Source organism: Chiloscyllium plagiosum, unplaced genomic scaffold, assembly GCF_037043375.1.
Source record: "Chiloscyllium plagiosum isolate Xiang-an unplaced genomic scaffold, Cpla_swu_hap1 HiC_scaffold_10, whole genome shotgun sequence".
Lineage (NCBI taxonomy): Eukaryota > Metazoa > Chordata > Chondrichthyes > Orectolobiformes > Hemiscylliidae > Chiloscyllium > Chiloscyllium plagiosum.
The window spans coordinates 119,133,173-119,150,159 of NW_028270148.1; the positions used below are offsets into that span (position 1 = coordinate 119,133,173).

The 16,987-nt window shown below is 39.9% G+C and overlaps 1 protein-coding gene across 1 annotated transcript in view; it reads left to right on the top strand.

Annotated features, from left to right (window-relative positions):
• utrn (utrophin) overlaps positions 1 to 16,987 on the top strand; it is a 686,012-nt gene that overhangs the window by 271,406 nt on the left and 397,619 nt on the right. The window contains exons 33-35 of the mRNA XM_087991761.1: positions 2,322 to 2,492; positions 3,806 to 3,985; positions 11,693 to 11,821. Coding sequence (XP_087847887.1) covers positions 2,322 to 2,492; positions 3,806 to 3,985; positions 11,693 to 11,821 — 480 coding nt within the window. The remainder of the gene's footprint in view (positions 1 to 2,321; positions 2,493 to 3,805; positions 3,986 to 11,692; positions 11,822 to 16,987) is intronic.

Sequence of the window (16,987 nt, forward strand, 5' to 3'; positions counted from 1 at the left end):
GGACTACTGAACCAATGTACCACACAGGCTAACAGTTTGCATGTAGCAAGTGATTGAGAAGGTAAATAGAATTTTGACCTTTTAAAGCTAGAAGATTGGAGTTCAAAAATAGGGAAGTGCTGTTACAACCTGTACAGGGTGCTGGGGAGGCCAAACCAGGAGTACTGTGTATTGTTTTGTCCCAATATTTAAGAAAGGATATACTGGCATTGGAGGCAGTTCAACAAGATTCATTTATTCATTACACTTTAGAAGAATGAGAGATGATCTTTTTGAAACATACATGATTCTGAGAATGTTTGACAGGCTAAACGTTGAGAAGATCTTTCCACTAAGGGGGGAATTTTCTAATTGGCGGACATAAATACAGAATAAGGGACAACAGGTTGTTCTGCTTTAACACGTGTTTTGTCAGTGCAAACTGGCTATAATGCAATTGATAAATTGTGGACGTTTGGATAAGTTAAACTTTCCACTGAACGGGTATAGCGATTTTCTATTAGCGATCTTCTACTGTGCAATTTTCTACAGTGCGAAGTTGCAGAGGAACACAACTGTCAAGTTATAGCAGAACAACCTGTACTCAGTTAAAACTGAGATGTGAACAAATTTCTTCTTTCTGAGGCTAGTGAATGTCTAAAATTCTTCATGTTAGAGAATTATGGAGGCTACCATACTAATTATATTTAGAAAGGAGATAGTTCGAGTTTTGAAATATTAGGGAGTTAAGGCTATGAGGAGCTGGAACTAAAGAGGAGTTGAGACCTGGGATAGATCAGCCATGATTTTGTTGAATGGTGAGGAAGACTTGAGGGACTGTCCAGCCTACCCCTGCTGTCATTTCTTGGGTTAAAATAATTTATTTTCAATTCCATGAGCTTCAACAGTTTGTTTTGACAGACTGTAGCGAATACCTCTGCAAAACTATATAAACAACATTGGTTGACATTCAAATAAAAGCGAAGTACTGAGGATGCTGTAAATACAGAGCATGATCGAAAAACTCAGCAGGTCTGGCAGCATTTGTGGCAAGAGAAACAGGCTTAATGTTTTAAATATGATATGACTTTTTTTTAGTACCCCGATTGGTTGACATTTTCTCATCTAGTTTAGTTAACTCTCCAAAAAAAGTGGTAAAGTTCGTCTATTTCAAATCCATGTGGGTGCTCTGACCAGTGGAAAATTTTCAAAGTGATATTGAATATTAAAAAGGTGCCAGCGGACTGTTCACAGCCTTGATATAATATTTGACCTCAAGCTGACCTTCCAATCTCATATCTGTAGCATCACTACGACTGTTCTTAGCTATCATCTGACATCAGCTTTGCCTCAGCTCATTTACTGCTGGAAATTTTATTCATATTCTGTTATCCCTATTTTACTATTGCAGTGCACCTGACCAACTCCTTAAAAAAAAATCTCATCTACTTGTGTCTGAACTTGTGCTAGATTTCCTTCTCTGTTCCATTTGACCTACATTAGTTTGCAGTAAAGCAATTTCTCAGCTTAAAAATTCTAATCCTAGTTTTCATATTCCTCCGTGACATTGCCCTTCAGTTACCCTGTAATGTCCATCAATTCAACAACCTCTCACATTCTAATTTTGGCCTTTTGAGCAAACAATGACACAGGTGATGTCATTGTTTACAGCTCACTGATGGATGGTTGCTTAACACATTTAGCTGTTGTGGTTGTTTACTCATTTCAATTGTAGAAAAGATTTGAAAAGATGCATATATAGTTACTTAAGTTGCTGTCATCATCTTATGTTCTGAATTGTGGCCTCTTTGACTCCCTCACATTGCTGTCGATGATGGAGCTGCACTTCCTGACTCTCACTACTCATGTCCAGAGCCCTTGCTCACTATCTGGATTCAGGAGGGGAAGTGAGAAGTTGGAGGCTCAGCAAGAGAAAGATCGATGAGAGGGCAACTGGAAGAGTTGGGAGAGGTTGCAAGTCAGAGCATTAGCATCAAGAGGGAATATGTTCAATATCTCAAATTTCTTTGCTTTCTAGTTGTTGATTTCAGTTTTAAATGGCTTTTTTCTAGCCATCTTTTATCATTTTAAACCCCAATTAGTTTAAACAACAATGATTTGATCTCCGATTTGATAGGACACAGGGCCTTGCTCAGATGAATGATCGAAACAACTGTGAGAAGTGTGAATAACATCAAAAGAATTTCCAAGGGTGGCTCAAGTTCAGTGGTACAGCCTCCTGAATGAGATTTTTAGGTCTCACAACAATGAGACCCTAACTGCATCTCACCAAGGCCTCTTTCCTCGGATAATTCCATCTTTCATGTTTTGTTCTTCTCTAGGTCACTGAAGGTAAGCAGGATTTGGAAAAGGCCTTGCATCTATCTCGCAAGTGGAAGAAAGAGGCCAAGTCATTTTCAGAATGGTTGGCAGCTAAAGAAGATGAAGTGATTCAAAGATCATCTTCCAGTGAAATGCCTGCTAACTTAGATTCAGAGATCAAGTGGACCAGAGTGAGTATTTTTGTTTCTTTAAAAATAAGGATTAAAAAGGGTTTTGCATTTTGTCCTCATGTTGGCACTTGGCTGTCATGAAATGGAGTGTCTCAGGCATAAATTGTAATTTAAAGTATCCTTGATTTACACACTACATTTCTCAGTGAAAATTCAAAAACACTTTATCATTCTTTATACATATTGACCATGAACAAATAGAATGAAAGAACAGAAAAAAGAATGGATGTTCCTTCTTATTCTTAATGCTCTTATCTCCTCTTGGTATGTATTGTTCTTGGCAAAGGTTGGGTGTTCAATCCAAACAAATTGTGTGCCTACTTACTGGGAACAGAATAAGAATGGGCAGCTTTGAGATACGTTACAAAGTATTTAGATCACAAAAGTAGACCATTTGCCTTACATATCTGTGCTGGTGTTAATTCAGCATACAATGGTCGCGAAATGTTTCATTTCAGGGAGGTTTTCAGTGGTGCATTGCCCACGAAAGCAGTCCATGAGGAAAAGGACGAGGCCTTTCGGCTTCTCCAACCATGAGTGAAGATCACTTGAAGTAATAGCTATGAAATGGTATTTGTTTAAAAGATGAAGAAAGTTATTTTTAAAAGTTGCACCCTGCTTCAGTCTTCACCAAAAGTGACCCTAAAACTTTTCTCAAGCATATTTATCCTTGAATGAAGGTACACAATATCATCTACCTTCCCACTTGTGATGTTTCTACTTGGCATGTGTTACTGCGACCAATTATAAGATAGCAGATAATGCAACAAACTAGGGCTGTCGTTCACATCAATAGGAGATTGGTGTAAATGTAAATGAAGTATGAAATACTCTCAATGATGTGTCCGAAGGAAGAGTCACACAGGCAGACCTCAGTTATCAGGTCTTACCTTGTCATGTTTAATTCAAATCTTTATCATAAAATCATACCAGAGTACTTTTTTTATTTGTTCCTGTAATGTGACTGTTGCTAGCAAAGCCATCCACTACTGCCTTCAGAAGGTGGTGATGAGCTACAGCATCCCATATAATGAAGATACACCAACACTGCTGTTAGAAGTGCAGCTTCGGGTTGATAACCCAGTACCGGTCAAGAAAGTATGTGACTTGGAAGAGAACTTGTAGATAGTGATGTTCCTATGTACCTGCTATACTTTTAGATGGGGTAGTGGTTATGGGTTTGGGAGGCTGCCTATAAGGTTTTGAATAGCTATTAGCCTTAATCCAATTCTGACTTCTCTGATTAAAACAATTGGCTGTTTATTTAATTGCTGTGAAGTGTATTTATTAAAAACATACAATTTTTTTTAAAGCAAATTCTGAAAGAATTGGAGGTGAAGAAAACTGAACTGGGTAATATCACTGAGAATAGTGCTGCACTGCAGAGTCTGATAGAAGGCAGCAGTCATGTTTTGGAGGATAAAATGTGCACACTGAATGCTGCTTGGAACAAGGTCCACACTCTGACACAGGGGTGGGGTGACAAACTGCTGGTAAGTAATATCACAGTGTGTGTTTCATACGTAATTCACGACAGTCTTGTTAGATAGCTGATAAATAAGGTCATGGCAAGTGGTTGATAACTCACATCAACTATGTTTGACTGATAGTGGAATACTTGGGTGATGATTTACATGAGATCATTGCAATTGCTGGAGGCCATAAATCTACCTGTAGGAATAAGACCTTTAGAGGCTCTTCTTAGATTCCGAGTCAGATAAGTATATGATTCAATTTGACTAATACCTATTACTACTGCAAACTTTTTTTTCTATAATTACTCAACTGCTTCTGAACATTTTATAACAAAAGAAAATGTTCAGATTCCAGCAACATTTGTGGTACTTAGAGCTGTTCATCTCCTGACTGTTCACAGAAAACCTCTTTAATATTAGTTCCACAGAGTGACGGAACCGAATTTGTGTCAGTTAAACGTTTTGAAAAGCTTTACTTTCATGATTCCCATTCTTTGAGAATTGAATTTCAAACTGTAAGATAAGTGAAATTCTGAAATTCAGAAGTTGCTTGATCACCCAAGATATTTACACATGATTTAAACATCAATGGTCATTCCAGGTGTACTTCTAATTTCAGAATTAGGAAGGTAAGAGCCGTAAAATGGCAGGTCGACCTGTTTCAGAAATATTGATTTAGCCCATCGAGCTGATCATCTTCTCAGTACTACTTTCCACACTATCTTCACCCCTTAAGTTCATTAGTCTCGATAAACCTATTAATTTCTGTTTCAATGTGCCCAACAACTGAGCTTCCACAACTCTTGTTGCAGAGAATTCAGTCTTTATAAATTGAAGCCACCTATTATGATATTACCAATGACAATTATCATGGGGGATTTTAATCTACATGTCAATTGGTCGAACCAGCTTAGTCAGGGTAGCCTTAAGGAGGAGATCATTGAGTGTAACTGTGATAGTTTTCTTGAACAAAATGTAATGGAACAGACGAGGGAGCAAGCTATCCTAGATCTGGTTCTGTGTAATGAGGCAGGAATAATTAGTGACCTCATACTTAGGGATCCCCTTGGAGGGAGAGATCACAATATGGTTGAATTTCAAATACAAATGGGGAGTGTGAAGATAAAATCCAATACCAGGGTCCTATGCTTGCACAAGGGGGACTACAATGGAATGAAGGAGGACCAGGCGAAAGTAGACTGGAAGCAAAGATTTTTTGGTGGGACAGTTGATGAGCAGTGGAGGACTTTCAAACCAATTTTGCAAAGCACTCATCAAAAATATATTCCAGTGAAAAGGAAGGACTGTAAAAAAAAATGGGTAACCTGCCATGGGTGTCAAAGGAAATAATAAGGGAGGCTATCAAATTGAATGAGAAGGCATACAAAGTGGCCAAAAACTAGAAGATTGGGAAAAGTGAGTTTTGAGAAGATTTGTAACTTAGGTTGAGGTTCTCAATTTAAGTTTGCTCGCTGAGCTGGAAGGTTCGTTTCCAGATGTTTTGTCACCATATTAGGTAACATCTTCAGTGAGCGTTCGAATGAAGCACTGGTGATGTAGTCCGCTTTCTGTTTGTGTGTTTGGATTTCCTTGGGTTAGTGATGTCAATCCTGTGGTGACATCATTTCCTATGGTGATATCATTTCCTGTTCTTTTTCTCAGGGGGTGGTAAATGGGATCCAAGTCAATGTGTTTGTTGATAGAGTTTCGGTGGGAATGCCATGCTTCTAGGAATTCTCGTGCATGTCTCTGTTTGGCTTGTCCTTGGATGGATATGTTGTCCCGGTCGAAGTGGTGTCCTTCCTCATCTGTGTGTAAGGATACTAGTGAGAGTGGGTCATATCGATTTGTGGCTAGTTGATGTTCATGTATCCTGGTGGCTAGTTTTCTGCCTGTTTGTCCAATGTAGAGTTTGTTACAGTTCTTGCAAGGTATCTTGTAGATGACATTAGTTTTGCTTGTTGTCTGTTGCACAAAATAACTTCACTGACAACACAGAAGCATGGATAAAAAACCTATCTGACCGACCCTTAACAGACACTGAAAAAGCCATCTTAGTAAGAGGATTAAATTACAACTTCCAGAATGTGGAAAAGAAAGATTTCTTAGAAGCATTAGAAGCAACAATGAAAGACAACCAACTTACAGAAGAAACCCAGCAAACCACCAGAAAGGTAATCGTACCAACATTAAGCAGGAAAAAGGAACAAAATACATTCAATACAAAAGAAAGGAAAGCACAGAAAGACTAAAACGAAATTGTTAGCCTACCAGCAGAAAAAGCACGCTTGACAGTCATCTTAAGTCAAAGAGACTACATTGAGAAAGCAAATGCACTATTTGCAAATACCAAAACTTACCAACAAATAGCGATAGACCCGACCCCATACCTAGAGAACCAAATCACAGCCCTACTCAAAAGACTTCAGAAATCTGGAGAAATAAATAAGACTGACTTCCAAAAAATGAAACCTAGATGGATCCATCACACCACGGATCTGTGGATTACCCAAAATTCACAAGCCAGGAGCCCTCCTCAAACCCAAAGTCTTGCTACCTGGAACATCAACTTACAGATTGGCCAAGGAGCTACACCAAAGACTAAAACATTTAGTAGGAGATTCACGCCACTCCAACCACTCCGTCCAGGAATTCCTGAAGACCATCAAAGACACCAAGATAGAAGAGGATGAAATAATGGTCTCCTTTGACATAACATCCTTATTCACATCAATCAACGTCAACCTGGACAAGAAAACACTGACTACATTATTAGAAGAACCAAAGATACATACACCAAACACCACCAACTTCATCAGCAAGGACAGTATTGTCAAGCTAGTGGACCTACGCTTACCACCCACTTCACCTTCAACAACAAAACCTACAGACAAACCAATGGAACACCCATGGGAACTCTGATACCAAGGTTCTTCGAGGCAGTAATGCAGAGACTTGAACAAATAGCTCTGCCAACTATCCAACCCAAACTTTGGGTCCGCTGCGTGGATGTGTCCTTTGTCATCACTAAACAAAACAAATTAGAGGAAACCTTCAAGACCATCAATAATACCCTTACTGGCATAAAATTCAAACAACAACAAACTGCCATTCCTAGATGTCACAATGTAGCTAATAGCCAATAGGGAACTTCAAACCAGCGCCTACAGGAAAACAACATATACGGACCAAATATTGAACTACAGAAGCAATTATCCCAACATCCACCAACGAAGCTGCATTAGAACATTATTCAATGAGCCAACACACACTGCAGCACAGAGGAAGTACACTGAGCAGAGGAAAATCACCTATACAGTGTATTCAAAAAGAACGGGTACCCAATGAACACAGTCCGCCGATTTCTGAGGAACAAACCCAAACAAGTAGACAAAACACGTCCAGAAACTCTAGCCACTCTCCCGTACAGCAAAGACATCTCGGAAATGACTGCCAGACTACTCAGACCGCTTGGCATCATGATAGCCCACAACCCCACCAACACATTAAAATAGCAGCGAATGAACTTGAAAGACCCTACACAGACAATAAGCAAAAATAATGTCATCTACAAAATACCGTGCAAGAACTGTAACAAACACTACATTGGACGATCAGGCAGAAAAATGGCCACCTGGATACATGAACATCAACTAGCCTCAAAAAGACATGACCCACTCTACTATACAGATGAGGAAGGGCACCATTTCGACTGGGACAACATATCCGTCCTAGGACAAGCCAAACAGAGACATACACGAGAATTCCTAGAAACATGGCATTCCAACCTGAAACTCTGTCAACAAACACGTTGACTTCGATCCCATTTACCACCCCCTGAGAAAAATAACAAGAAATAACATCACCATAGGTAATGATGTCACAGCAGGAAATGACATCACCAACCCAAGGAAAGCCAAACATTTAAATAGAAATTGGGCTACACTACCCTTGCTTCATTCGGAGGCTCATTGAAGATGTTACCTAATATGGTGATGAAACGTCTGGAAATGAACCTTTCAGCTCAGTGAGCAAACCTACATCCAAATTGGGAAAACATTAAAGATTAACAGAAAACCACAATAAGTGCTATAAGGACAAGTAAGATAGAACATTAAAAAAACTAGCACAGGATATAAAGACAGATAACAAAGGTTTTTGTAAATGTATAAAATGAAAAAGATCGGCTAAAGTGAATGTTGATCCTTTAGAGGATGAGAAAAGGCATTTAGTTTTTAGATTAGATTAGATTACTTACAGTGTGGAAACAGGCCCTTCGGCCCAACAAGTCCACACCGCCCCGCCGAAGCGCAACCCACCCATACCCCTACATTTACCCCTTACCTAACACTACGGACAATTTAGCATGGCCAATTCACCTGACCTGCACATTTTTGGATTGTGAGAGGAAACCGGAGCACCCGGAGGAAACCCACGCAGGCACGGGGAGAACGTGCAAACTCCACACAGTCAGTCGCCCGAGGCGGGAATTGAACCCGGGTCTCTGGCGCTGTGAGGCAGCAGTGCTAACCACTGTGCCACCCTGCCACCCATGACAAAAGATGTGTAGTTATAGTTCAGTGAGCTTAACCTCTGGGGAAGATGCTTGAGTCTATTAACAAAGAAGAAATAGCAAGGCATCTCAATAGAAATTGTCCCATTGGGCAGACGCAGCATGGGTTCATGAAGGGCAGGTCATGCTTAACAAATCTTTTGGAATTCTATGAAGACACTATGAACAAGGTGGCCAAAGGGGCCCCAGTGGATGTGATGTACCTAGATTTCCAATAGGCCTTTGACAAGAGGCTGCTGCATATGTTAAAGATGCATGGCATTAATGGTAAAGTATTAGCATGGATTGAAGATTGGTTGACTAACAGGCAGTAAAGAGTGGGGATAAATGAGTGCTCTTCTGTTGGCAATCAGTGACTAGTGGTGTGTCTCAGGAATCGGTGTTGAGGCCACAATTATTCACAATTTATACAGATGATTTGGAGTTGGGGACCACGTGTAGTGTGTCAGAGTTTGCAGATGACACTTAAGAATAGTGGCAGAGCAAAATGTGCAGAGGACAGGGAAACTTTGCGGGGGAACGTAGATACATTGAGTGAGTGGGCAAACGTCTGGCAGATAGAATACAATGTTAATAAATGTAAAGTCATCCATTTTGGTAGGAGTAACAGTTAAAAAGATTATTATTTGAATGGGAAAAAGTTACAGCAGACTGCTGTTCACAGGAACCTGGGTGTCCTTGTGCAAGAATCACAGAAGATTGGTCTGCAGTTGCAACAGGTAATTATGAAGGCAAATGGGATTTTATCCTTACATTGTGAAAGGGATTGAGTTTAAAAGCAGGGAGGTTATTTTGCAGCTATACATGATGCTGGTGAGGCCACACCTGGGGTACCGTATGCAGTTTTGTTCTCCTTACTTGAGAAAAGATGTACTGGCACTGGAGGGGGTGCAGAGGACTTTCACTAGGTTGATTCTGGAGTTGAGGGGCTTAGATTATCAGGAGAGACTGAGTAGAGTGGGATTATATTCATTGGAATTTTGAAGAATGAGGGGTGATCTTTTTAGAAAATTATGAAGGGAATAGATAAGATAGAAGTAGAGAGGATGTTTCCACTGACAGGTGAAATGAGGACAAGAAGGCATAGCCTCAAGATTAAAGGGAGTAGATTTAGTACTGAATTGAGAAGGAAATTCTTCACACGAAGGTTGTAAATCTTTGGAATTCCTTGTCGCGGGAAGTTGTTGCTGCTACTTCTGTAAACATTTTTAAAGCTAAAATAGATTTTTTTTGAACAGTAAAGGAATTAAGGGATACTGTGAGAGGACGGGTAATTAGAGCTGAGTCTACGAAAAGATCAGCCATGATCATATTGAATGGTGGAGCAGGCTTGAAGGGCCACATAGCCTAGTTCTGCTCCTAGTTCTTATGTCCTTATGTTATATGCATCTCTAATTTCAGCATTTATGGCATGCCCAACATCAGCACTACAGTTTGGTGCTGTATAAACAATGCTCTTCATAAATAATGTTTGCGCTCCTTGCTTTTTTTTTTAGCTCAACCCACATTGACTTTACATCTTGACCCTTCAATCTAAGATCCTGTCTTGGTAATGTACTGATCTTGTCCCTGATGAGGATTGATGCTCCACCTTTTTTTCCTTTTTGTCTCTTCCTCCTAAATTCAGCACATCTTCAGATATTCCGTTCCTAATCTTGGTCACCTTGTAGCCATGTTTCCGTAATGGAGAATAAATCATACCCATTTGCTTCGATTTTTGTATTCAAATCACTGACCTTATATTAGAATGCTCTGCATTTTCAAATAGAGTGCCTTTAATTCAGCCTTTATTTGTGTTATTCTCCATTATGATTCTATTTGGTGCATGCCATTCCTTTGTGTCTTATTTTTTGTAATACTCCTATACTTTTATTAATTTTGCTTCTGTTGAATCTGAGGTCCCTCTTGGGTTCAGTACCTCCTTTCCAATATGAGACTAATCATGAGACTATACTTTAGACATGTTGCTTTTCAATCTCCTTCCGAGCTTACTGAAAACTACTTTTATTCCCCCCTCCCCCGATCGTAAGGTCAGAAGTAGGGACGTTTACTAATGATTGCATAATATTTGGCACCATTCAGAACTCCTCAAATACTGAAGCAGACTGTGTCCTTATGCAACAAGGCCTGAACAACATTCAGAGTTTGGCTGATAAATAGCGAGTAACATTCGTGCAACACAAGTGCCATGCAATGACCATTTCCAACAAGAGACAATTTGACCACCTACCTTGACATTCTATGCCATTGCCATTGTGGGATCACTTGCTCCACCATTGATCAGAATCTGAACTGGGTCAGCCATACAAATAATCTGGTTACCTGAGCAGGTCGGAGACTGGAAATTCTGCAGTGAGTAAATCATCATCTCTCTCCCCAAAGACCATTTGCAAGGCACAAGTCAGGAGTGTGATGGAATACTCCTCACTTGTCTGGATGAGTGCAGCTCAAGAAGCTTGACACCATCCAGGACAAAGCTATCCACTTGATTGACAACAAAACCACTACCTTCAGCAGCATTCAGACTCTTCACCAACAAAGCATAGTCTCTGTAATGTGTACCATCTATGAGATAGTCTAAATTTGACTTGGAAGTATATTACCGTTCTTTAATTGTTGCAGCGTCAAACTTTTGGACCACCCTTCCACTTAGCATCAGGGGTGTTCCTACACCAATCAGTCTGCAATGTTTATGGAAATCAGTTCACCAGCACCTTTTGTGGAGAATTCAGGATGGGTTTTAAATGCTGGCCTTCCTGTGATGCCCACATCTATGAGCAAATAAAAGTTATAGAAAAGTGGGACATGACACTATGAACTTCAGAATTTCTTTGATAATTTTTTTTAGCATAATGGTCAGATGTTATAGAAAATTCTCCGTTGTATCTCAAAGCTTTCAGATCTTTGGAAAACTAGCCTCTCTAGATTATATCTATGCATATTTAATTCAAAAATGGTAATCTTTCATGCAATCATAGTGAAGTGTTATTGTAAACTTGTCTCATAGTGAATACCTTGTACTGTTACCATCTTAAATACTTTTCTCAAGTCAAAGCATGATTTCCTATTACTTTCTACATTATGATGGATAAAAGCACAACATAATTTTCACATTGGTTTTCTGAATTGTTTTGTAACATCTTCTTTTGTAGGATTATCAAAAACAAATGGAAGGCTTTGATCAAAATGTTGCACACATAAGCACCTGGCTGTATCAAACGGAAATTCTGTTAGATGAGATTGCTAAGAAACCAGACTGTGAAAGAGAAGAAATACTTAAGGTGACAACATAATAAAGTTGGCAGATTTCTGTACTGGGGGAGATTTGCATCTTGAAGTGTTTCCCCAAAATATGTTCTTGCAGACAAATATTGTTTGGTCGTGTATTTCCTCCCTACCCTATCATCTTGGTGTAAATTCTTTTGGTGTTGCAGTTGTTTTTTAAGCATTGGAAAATAACCTCCAATGAGATAACATTACATAGATTTCTGATTCTCTTGGAGAGAGAAAGTGTTGCCAGTCATGGGCCATGTGAAAGGGAGAGGTGGTGGCCTTGTGATGATGTTATTAGACTTGTAATAGAGAACCCCAGACTAGTGTTCTCGAATATGGGTTAGAATCTCACTATGGCAGATGGTGAAATTTCAATTCAATAATGAAGAAATCTGGAATTTAAAGCTCGCTTAATGGTAACCATGTAGCAGCTGTCCTAAAGATCTATCAGGTTCACAAATGTTCTTCCTTTCAGGAAGAAATTATAAGATCCAGAACAGAAGTAGGTCATTTGGCCCATCAAGTCTACTCCACCATTCAGTCTCAGAAGTAACACAACAGGTTTATTAAAATCACAAGCTTTCAGAGCACAGCTCTATCATCAGGTAAAGAAGCAGTGCTCTAAAAGCTTGTGATTTTAATAAATCTGTTGGGACTATTCCTGGTGTTGTGTGACTTTTGACTTTGTCCACCCTAATCCAACACTGGCATCTCCACATCGTGGCCACCATTCAGTGACATGACTAATCTGAAAATGTTTAACTTCACTTTTGTGCCTTTCACGATAATGCTCGATCCCCTCACTGATTAAAAATCTGTATATCTCGGTCATGAATATTCTTAATGACCCAGTCTCAACAGCCATCTGAAGTAAAGAATTCTGAAGATTCACTACCCTCTGAGAGAAGAACTTCCTCCACACTTATGTTTTACCTGCTTCTATCTTAAGGGTGAATCCTTCCTCTGAGATGATGCCCTCTGGTCCTAGACTCTCCCATAAGGGAAAACAGCCTTTCTGCATCAACATTGTCAAGTACTCTAAGAATCTTGTATGTTTCATAGAACATAGAACTATACAATGCAAGAACGTATCCTTTGGTCCATGATGTTGTTCCAAACATGACTCCAAATTAAACTAATCCCTTTTACTGTCCCTAGTCTATATTGTTCCATTCCTTGCATATTCATATGCTTATCTAAAAGCCTCTTAATTGCCCCAAACACATCTGTCTCCACCACCACCTCTGGCAGTGTGCTCCATATTCCGATTACTCTCTGTGTAACAAAAATTAACCTCGCATCTCATTTGAACACCTCCCTCACTCCCCAGCACCACCACCATCACCATAAATGCATACCGCCTAGATTGAGACATTTCGACTGGGAGAAAGATTCTGGCCATCAACCCCACCTATGCATCTCATAATTTTGCAGACTTCCATGAAGTCTCCCCTCAGCCTCCATCGCTCCAGAGAAAGCACCTGAGTTTTTCTAGCTTCTCCTTATAGTTTATACCCTGTATGCCAGGCAGCATCCTAGTATTCCTCTTCTGCACTCTTTCCAAAGCCTCCACATCCTTCCTGTAATGTGGTGCCCAGAACTGAGCACAGTACTCCAAGTGTGGCCTAACCAAAGTCTTATAAAGCTGTAACATGATATCCTGACTCTTGTACTCCATTCCCAAACCAATAAAGGCAAGCATGCTATATGCCTTCTCCTCCATCCTATCAACTTGCGTGGCCACTTCCAGGGATCCCCAAGGGTTTCAATTCCATTCTTCTGTATTCCAATGACTGCAGGCCCAACCTAGTCAACTGCTCCTCATAAGACAATCACTTCATAGCCAGGATCAACCTAGTGAACCTTCTCTTGACTGTCTCCATTGCCAGTATTCCTACTTTCAGAAAAGCGTACCAAAATTGCTGACCATATTCGAGGTGTGGCCTAATTAGTGACTTATACTTCTAGCAAGACTTCCCCATTTTTATGTTTTTGGATTAAAGACCAATATTCTATTTGCTTCCCTGTTATCCCCTGAACGTGGAACCGATCTTTTTGTCATTCATATAGTAGGACCCTCCAATCCTTTTCTGCTGCAGCTTTCTTCAGTCTTCCACAACTCATAGAACATTACTGTGTAGTACAGGCCCTAGGGCCCTCGATGTTGCGCCAAACTGTGGATTCAATCTGAAGCCCATCTAACCTACATTATTCCATTCTCATCCATATGCCTATCCAATGACCATTTAAATGCTCTTAAAATTATCGAGTCTGCTACTGTTGCAGGTGGTGCATTCCAAACTCCTAGTACACTCTGAGTAAAGAAACTACTTCTGACATCTGTCCTATGTCTATCACCCCTCAATTTAAAGCGATGTCCCCTTGTGCTAGCCATTGCCATCTGAGGAAAAAGGCTCTCTCTGTCCAACCTATCTAACCCTCTGATTATCTTATATGTCTCAATTAAGTCACCTCTCAACTTTATTCTCTCTTAAAAAAAAAAGCATCAAATCCCTCAGCCTTTCCTCATAAGACCTTGCCTCCATACCAGGCAACATCCTAGTGAATCTCCTCTGAACCCTTTCCAAAGTTTCCACATCCTTTCAATAATGCAGTGACCAGAACTGTGTGCAATACTCCAGATGTGGCCACACAAGAGTTTTGCACACAACTGCAGCATGATCTCATGGTTCCAAAACTCAATCCCTCTACCAACAAAAACCAAAACACTGTATACCTTATCAACCTGGGTGTCAACTTTCAAGGTTGTATTTACCTGGACACCGAGATCTCTCTGCTCATCTACACTACCAAATATCTTACTATAAGCCCAATACTCTGTATTCCTGTTACTTCTTCCAAAGTGAATCACCTCACATTTTTCCACATTAAACTCCATTTGCCACGTCTCATCCCAGCTCTGCAGTTTATCTATGTCCCTCTGCAACATCCTTTGTCACAATTCAGCTTTTCTATATTTCCTACCAAAGTACTTGACCTGATGTTTTCCCACAATATAAGTATTTGCCTGTTTAAGCTGACAATATTCTGTAAACTTTTTGTGTCATCCTCACTATTTGCCTTCTCACTTATTCCTGTGTCATCCACTCATTTGGCGATAATGCATTCATTTTCCTCAACCAAGTCATTAATGTATCTTGGAAATAATTGTGGATCCAATGCTGATCCCTGAGGCACTCCCCTAATTGCAGGTAGCCTAATATGTGGTACATCATTGAATGCCTCTTGGAAATCCTTACCTATAGTAATGTAGTTGGCTCTTAATGAGCCTTTCAAATGGCCTAAAAAGCCAATCAGTTAAATGGCAACTAAGGATAGTCAATAAAAGCTGGCCAATAATGATGCCAACATTCCTAGCAATGTACAGAGACTAAGTGAGGCCCAAACTAAGACAAGTATTTGTAACAGAGTTATTCTTTGATTCAGCCCTTGCGAAAATGGACGTGGTCAGTCGATAAATAGTCAGTGGGATAATATCCCTCTGAGTTACGGCAGTCACTGAACTATGTTGCTTTTGTTGCCTTTCTGTAATACGTTTGGTATGCAGGTCCTTGTTAGGCAATTGGCTTCTGATTTCTTTCTTCCTTTTTAACAGTGTTACTAAGTTCAGTGTCATGATTTCATATCAAGAAATGTTTTTTTCTCTGTCATGAGCCAGTTGAATAGTCCTGAATAGCTTCAGCAACTTCATACAAATTTCAAGCGCAAGAGGAGATCATTTGGTCGGCATGTCCTTCCTGGCTGATAGGTTCTCACCTACCTTAATCTGGCTTTCCAGCTCTTGGTTGTAGCCTTGTAGGTTGTGATTTATTCAACTGTATATTTGAGTATTTTTAAAATGCGTTTGGGGGTTCTCAGTCTTTCAGATTCCCTATTAGTCAGTGATTCCAGTTTCCCTCCCGATCTCCCAGGGCGTGATATAAATTTATTATGCTGATTGTGGATTCCTCAATTTAGGGGATATCGGGGCTTCCTATTTACTCCATCTAGACAGTTCATAATTTTTATGGACTTAAATTAAATCTCCCAACAAGCCTCTTCTATTTCACATACATAACCTCGTCTTATCGAGTCTTGTCTGATAACTGAAATTTTCCAATCGTAGGAAACATTGTTGTGAATCTCCACTCTATCCTCTCCTAATGAAGTTAAATGTTTCCTGTAATGCACCAGTGTTGTTTTAAATAAGTCCAGCAAAGTTTCTCAGCTTACATAATCTGTGCCTTGGTTATTAAAGCAAGTTTCCTGTATGCTTTCTTAGCCACCATATCTCCTGTCTAACTACCTTTTGGAATCCACGGACTTCACTTCAAGGTCCCACCACATTTCTCAGTATAAACCAATTATTGTGTATTGTTAATAAATTACATGATAATTATCCAGACTGAACTTCATTTGCTACTGTTCTGATCACCACTATCAAGTATAGAACCATTTTTTATATACTGTGCCAAACTCTTAATTGTACTGTCTACATTAAGTCCGAAACATCAGTATATACCATAAGCAAGTGACCTACTGTTAAGCTTTGTGGAACCAGACAGGAAGCAGCCTTCCATTCCCATTAAATTATTATCCTTTGCTTTCTGCCTCTAAACCAATTTTGGATCCAACTTGCCTCTTTGCCTTGGATCCCATGTGGACTTCTTTGTGATTATTTTGCCAAATGGGGTCTTATTAAAATCTTGCCATAAAACCGCATCAAATCCACTACCCATTAGCTGGCTTACAATCTTACCTTGACCAACCATGTTCTCTGTAAATGAAGATTTATCCAACCCTAATTTATTTCTAATGGTTTTCCCTCCAGCAAAAATAATTTGTCTATTCCTTTTTAAAATTTTTTTTAAACAATCTAATGAGGAGAAAGTGAGGTCTGCAGATGCTGGAGATCAGAGCTGGAAATGTGTTGCTGGAAAAGCGCAGCAGGTCAGGCAGCATCCAGGGAACAGGAGAATCGACGTTTCGGGCATAAGCCCTTCTTCAGGAATCCTGAAGAAGGGCTTATGCCCGAAACGTCGATTCTCCTGTTCCTTGGATGCTGCCTGACCTGCTGCGCTTTTCCAGCAACACATTTCCAGCTTTAAACAATCTAATGTTAGCTGTCCTCCAGTTTTCACACCAGTAGCCAGAGAGGATCAGGGAGTAATGGT